Source organism: Psammomys obesus, unplaced genomic scaffold (assembly GCF_907164565.1).
Source record: "Psammomys obesus unplaced genomic scaffold, mPsaObe1.curated_primary_1811, whole genome shotgun sequence".
In the NCBI taxonomy this organism is placed as follows: Eukaryota; Metazoa; Chordata; class Mammalia; order Rodentia; family Muridae; genus Psammomys; species Psammomys obesus.
This window is the reverse complement of record NW_026588752.1, coordinates 5,436,150-5,442,600: the sequence shown is the minus strand read 5'-3', so window position 1 is coordinate 5,442,600 and position 6,451 is coordinate 5,436,150. Positions and strand designations below refer to the sequence as shown.

General features: G+C 45.3%; 1 protein-coding gene across 1 annotated transcript; it reads left to right on the top strand.

Annotated features, from left to right (window-relative positions):
• The first annotated feature begins 573 nt into the window (after nt 1-573).
• LOC129674567 (olfactory receptor 1361-like) lies at nt 574-2,422 on the top strand. Its single transcript, XM_055604637.1, has 2 exons — nt 574-591; nt 1,467-2,422. Exon 2 carries the CDS (start codon nt 1,481-1,483, stop codon nt 2,420-2,422), a length of 942 nt encoding a protein of 313 aa, XP_055460612.1. The 5' UTR covers nt 574-591; nt 1,467-1,480.
• The last annotated feature ends 4,029 nt before the right edge of the window (nt 2,423-6,451 follow it).

Here is a 6,451-nt window from a genome sequence, read left to right as displayed (position 1 = left end):
TATTATTATTATTATTATTATTATTATTATTATTATTATTATTATTATTATTATTATAGCAGCATTGGTTTTGTGTGTGTGAGAGAGGTGCCTAAGTAGCCCAGACTGCATAGCCATTACCATTTTTTCTCTTTTTTATAGGACTTATTTTGCTTGTGCTTTGCGTGCATATACATGCATGTACACCATGTACATGCCGAGGAGACTAACAGGGGACACCTGATCCCAGATTACCTGAAACTGGTGTGAAACTGAAGAAACTTAAGTCCTATCATGAGTCCTCTCTGGGGATAGTAAACGAAGCTACTAAAGCAGCACTCCAGAGTCTCCACAGTTTCAGAAATGGACGAGTCACTGTGAGCTGGGAAGACATCCCAGAGAAATCTGTTATCTGAGCATGGATCGCCTTCCGTCACGGTGGACTATGTACTCTTCCGGCTTGCTCTTCCCCCGCTGTACTTTACACCAAATGTTTGACAGAACCAAGCCTGACCCTGCAACGCCAGTTACCCCCTGGGCTGCCTCTAAGCAGACGTGACACAAACCCCACGTGCCAAGTGACCAAATGCAAAGACGAGAACACCCACCCAGGTAGGGCAGTGTCTCCAGTGTCTCTGCTAGGAGGGAGAATAATCTGGGCCGATTCTTCAAGTCCACAGGCTCGGATCGCTGTATTGATAAAGCTCTCGGGGAATTTTTTCTGGGACTTGTCTCCGCACTGATTGCTTCATCCCCCAAGTTCTGACTGAGAGCTTAAATTATATGCTCCATCATTGTTGGTCAACAGGGACCAGGAGCTAGGTGCCATAGAAAGTGTTCTGCTGTTCTTTAACGAGATGCTTAGGGAATCTACACCCAGTGGGATTGGATGCTGCAATAAATACCCAACTTTCCCAACCTCCTCCCAACACAGAGGGCTAGGTCAGTTATCAGCCACTCTTCACTGTCTCAGAACCTTCCTGTATTCCCGAGACTCTCCAGTCCTTGGAATAAAGAACACTATTACCCAGCATCTCCAAGGTGAAAATAAGAGAACTGTCCTGTCCAGCTGTTTTCAGAGTAGTAGAGATGATAATGTTTCTTTCGCATCAAGTGCTGCTCACTCTCTCACAAAGAGCGAGCAGCAACAGGAGTCACAAGTCCATCTACAGTTGGAGCTTGAGGCTGGCAAAATAGCTGGCTGCTTCTCTTTTTCTTTGAGCTTCTAAGGAGTGGGAGAAAGACTGGAAATGTGACCAGAGGCACATGTGACTGCAGAGAAGTGTGCTGTGTATGTGCATGGGTGCTTTTATGTTGTATTGAATAAAACCAAAAGGGTGAACCTGGGGAGCCAGGACCATGTAAAATGGGGATTTGTCAAGTGAGTGGATCCTAATTCAGAAAAACTAATGCAGGCTTAATGTGAACCTTGTCATAGCATCCAAACCTGGAGACTGCATTCTGATCTCTGTCCCTCTTCTTTGTAGCTGGGCTCACACTCATGAGAGGCACCAACCAGTCCAGCGTCTCCGAGTTCCTCCTCCTGGGCCTCTCCACGCAGCCCCAGCAGCAGCAGCTCCTGTTCCTGCTCTTCCTCATCATGTACCTGGCCACCATCCTGGGAAACCTGCTCATCGTCCTGGCCATCGGCACAGACTCCCGCCTGCACACCCCCATGTACTTCTTCCTCAGCAACCTGTCCTTCGTGGACGTCTGCTTCTCCTCCACCACTGTCCCCAAGGTCCTGGCCAACCACATCCTCGGGAGTCAGGCCATTTCCTTCTCTGGCTGTCTCACGCAGATTTATTTTCTCTGTGTGTTTGCTGACATGGACAATTTCTTGCTGGCTGTGATGGCCTATGACCGGTATGTGGCCGTTTGCCACCCCTTACACTACACAGCAAGAATGACCCATCAGCTTTGTGCCCTCCTTGTTGTTGGGTCCTGGGTGGTAGCCATCCTGAATGCCCTGTTACACACGCTGCTCATGGCTCGACTCTCGTTCTGTGCAGACAACATCATCCCCCACTTCTTCTGTGATGTGACTCCCTTGCTGAAGCTCTCCTGCTCTGACACACGCCTCAACGTGCTGGTGATTCTTTACGGCGCAGGGCTGATAATGATAGCCCCATTTGTCTGCATCCTCGTCTCTTATGTCCTGATTGCTGGCGCCGTCCTGAGGGTCTCGTCCCCGAGGGGAAGGTGGAAAGCCTTCTCCACCTGCGGCTCCCACCTGGCTGTGGTCTGCCTCTTCTATGGCACCATCATATCCCTGTACTTCAACCCCTCATCCTCTCACTCATCTGTGAAGGACATGGCATCTGCTGTGCTGTACACCGTGGTGACCCCCATGCTGAACCCCTTAATCTACAGCCTGAGGAACGGGGACATGAAAAGAGCTTTAGGGAAAATGCTCTCCATGAAATTTTTGTCTACTAAATAAGGATACGAAAATCATATTTTTATTCTACTGTGTGAAACTTAGCATTTTGATTTTGTTAGGAAAGCATATACTGTTTCTCTTGAGAGAATAAAATCCATGTTATAGACTAAAGAGGTGAAAGGTGGAGAGAGGCTCAGGGTGCAGCTCAGCGGTAGAGTGCTTGCCTAGCATGTACAAGGCCCAGGCTTGGTCCCTAGCCATGTCAAAATAAATATAAAGATTCTTTTTTTAAAGATTCAAAATGTGTGTGCGACATGTGTGTGGGGTCCAGAGAGACCAGAAGAGGATTCTCTAGAGCTGGCATTACAGGTGTCTGCGGATCATCCGATGTGAGTCCTGGAAACCAAGTTTGGGTCCTCTGGAAGAACAGCAAGTGGCTGCCGAGCTATCTCTCCTACGCAATAAAAGCGCTTCAGTCCAGCCTCTCTGTTCCCCCCCGTGAGTGCCCTCCTGCCAAAAGACGCCGAAGACACACCTACACTTCAGTTCTGATCACAAGAGGGGAGAATGCACACGTGTGGAGCCAGTGAGGTGTCTCAGTTGGAAGCTGCTGGAAAGGAAGTTAGGATAAGCTGAGTTTTCTTTGGGTGATGTTGGAAAGGGACTGGGGCCTGAGTGTTGCTTCAGATGAGATGCTCTTTTTCAGGATGCTGTGATTGGCTCATCAAGAAGAAAAGAAGAAAGCTTGAGCTCTAACTGGCCAAGATGCATTACCTTGTTATGTCAATTGTCAGCTTGGAGCACAGGGTGTGTGTGTCATTTTGTGGTTAGGACAATATTGTTTATGTTCCCAGAGGTCTTTCTATAATAGTCTTTTGTCTTGTGATGTCACAATCTGAGAGACTTTTCTGGCTGAGGCTGCTCTATGAAATTCTCTGTGTTCATCAGAAACATTCCGAACTGTGCCCACCCAGCTCCTGTGCTTCCTTTGTCACCACAGAGTCATTGATATGAGCATGTCTGATGACAAGACCCAACCTGGCAAGGTGATCACATCTATTCAGACCATTTCTTCCTTGGTAAGAATATAGATTATGTCTTTAAAAGAACTAGTCTGTATCACCTAGGTTTTCCAATTTGTGAGCAGATTTGTTCATAGCATTCCCTTATCATTCTTTAAAAACGTCTGTGGGGGTTCTGCCTGCACGCATGTGCAGTTCCTGAGGAGACCAGATGAGAGCGCTGTGTCCTCTGGAACTGGAGTTAGCCCCAGGGGGTGGGGTGGGAGGGGCACTGGGAACCAAATTGTGTCCTCTGCAATAACAGCCAGGCTTTTAACCACCAAACTATCTCTCCAGCTCCCTTTCATCATTCTCTTAAGGTCAACGGGATTACTGGTAATGCTTACTCAGTGATTTCTGATACATGGGTTTCAGGTTCGTGTGGGGGGCGAGGCTTAGTGCAAAGATGTCAGGTCATAAGCAGATTGTTAAGGAGTTTTTGGGCTCCCATGAGGTAAACAGACCCCACACCACACATGCCTGCCTTAATGTATGGAGCTTCTATAGATCCAAAGCAACGAGGTCAAGCAAGTGTGAACTGAGCCCTTGAACCCTGAGTCAAAACAAACCGTTCCTCTTTAAATTTTCTCAGGTATTTTGTTGTAGACATGGAGAGCTAAAGCATTGTTTTCAGAGCTCTCTGCGCAGATGTGCATTGGAGGGCACAGCCCCCGTCACCACTGGTTAGCTTGCAAATTTTAGTAAGTTAAATTTTATTTTCATTTTTTGCAATGTTTTAACATTTTGTTCACATGACATTCTTTCTTTGGACCATTTATTTGGAAGTGTTCTTTAATCTCAAAACATTAGGGATTCATAATTCTTTATAAAACTTTTCAGGCAAAGGCAGAACCTTTCCCGATCTCATTTTTGCTCCTGGGTTTTATAAACTGAGTGACTTCTCAAGACCAAATCTCCCACTTTATTTTTTTTTCTTCAACTGTATGGTCTCTTAGCCTCGTGGACTCTGCAGATGCAGGACTATTTATTCATTTTGGAGTAAGGTTTTCCCACATTCTGGACACTTAAATGATTCCTTCATGGCGACTGATGGAAGCTTTTCCCACGCTGAGCACTGGAATAGGGTTTCCCCCTGTATGCACTCACTTGTGCTTATTAAGGAGTGTTTTATGATCGAAGCCTTTCCACAGCGGCTACAGTCCCAGGGCTTCCCGCCGGTGAGTGTCATCTGGTGGGAAATAAGGTCAGATTCCTGATTTTTTTTTTTTTTTTTAAATCTCAATCGTTTGTTTCTACCAATGAAGACTCGGGAGCCAGACGCTGGGGTGAAAACCTGCTAGCTCAGAGAGATAGAGAAAAGTACCCAGCTGACCTTCCTCTGTAGCTGACATCCCAAAAAGGAATTCTTCTCCATGCTGTCTCAAAAGCCCCTCCTGAATGTACCTCCCTTCTCCTTCTCTCTCTGTCTGTCCTCCTGACTTCCTCTTACTATCTGTTTTTTTTTGTCTATGTTCACTCCCTGTCAACCGTTTGCTTGTTCTGCCTCTTGACCTGTTGGTTGACTTTATGTAATCCTGTTTATAATATTCAAGCAGAAAGCTCTTGCATAAAGGCCTGTGCTAGGGTTGACCACACCACAGCTAGAAACAGGTTTTTCTAGCAAACAAAATTTGTTCGCAGTGTGATCAAATATCTTGCAGCAAAAGGCTTTCATGAAGCTGCTTCTGACATGGAACACATGAATGACCTCTTCTTGCCTCAGAAAAGTGTGGGAGTGTTAATGTTCGCATATTTTGAGTGCAGCATTATTTTCAGTTGTAACCAGCAGGCTTCTCAATTTCTTCTGCTGTGGAATGGGTGTATTTATTCTTTCTTCTTGGCAAGCTGGAGGTTGCTCAGAAATCCAGGAACAGCCTGTTTCTGAAGATCTTTATCCCTGAGATTACTCTTATTGACTGTGGAAACAGCAAGTGTTACATTGGTGAGAGTTATGACTCCATAGGCCAGGAAAAGTCAGGATTTTTTATGATATAATGAACTATGTTGATAAGCTATGATGATGGACACCTGTAATCCCAGCGTTTTGGAGACACAGGCAAGAGGAATGCTGTTCATTTCAAGTCCAGCCTGGTCTACACAGTGAGTCCCACCCAGCCAGGGCCAGATAGCAAAACCTTGTCTTGAAAAACAAAACAAACTAAACAAACAAACAACAAAAAGTGGTTGGGTATGGAGACACAAGCCTTTAACCTCAGCACGTAGAACTGAAACAGGCAGACCTATGAATTTGAGGCCAGTCTGCTCTACACAGCAAGCTCCAGGCCAGCAAGGGCTACATAATAACGAGAGCCTGTACAAAGAAAAAACAATAAACTAATCAAGCATGATGTTAAAGTCTGAAATCTCAGAAACTCTTCTTCCATTCTTGTTGAACACGGGAAAATGCTAATAGATCTTCCTACCCCTCTTCTGAAAAAAAAAAAAAAAAAAAAAAGAGGACTGAAAGCTTTCATGTTATTCGATAATAGGCACAAATTACAAACAATTTCTTACGGACTTTCTCTGCAGAGCACGGCCTGAGCGTGAGGAGTTGCAGGGCAGCAGTCCTAATCATCCGGGTCTAGTAAGGAGGTAATCGGAAGATGAACTGCTTGCAGACTTGTGCTGCACACTGCTCGGCTAAAACACTGAGTAACACTACAATATTCTACGCAAGGCAAAGCTAGAAACAGTTCAAATGACCGACATTCAAGAAGGCATAGCACATCCAGGCATGTATTTGGCTAACTAAAGAGATTTCCGTCACAGATACAATAAAATTATTGCATTAAAATTCAAGTGCTTTTCTTCAAGAGGTGTGATGACCAGAATGTGACACTAGATAATTCCAGAGGTGCTCAGCACAGGAATCTTGAATGGTAGTTAAAAATGTACCTTTTGTGAAAACTTAAGCTTTTATAATATGTAGGCTTTCCTGTATTTAGCTTATACTTCACAATGGAGTCTTGGTCTAGGGAGACGGCTCAGTGGGTACAGGGTTTGCTAGGTTAGCATGAGGACCTGAGTT

Excerpts from the sequence above, each read along its gene's own strand:
- LOC129674567 (XM_055604637.1), top strand. The coding sequence starts at position 1,481 with ATGAGAGGCACCAACCAGTCCAGCGTCTCCGAGTTCCTCCTCCTGGGC.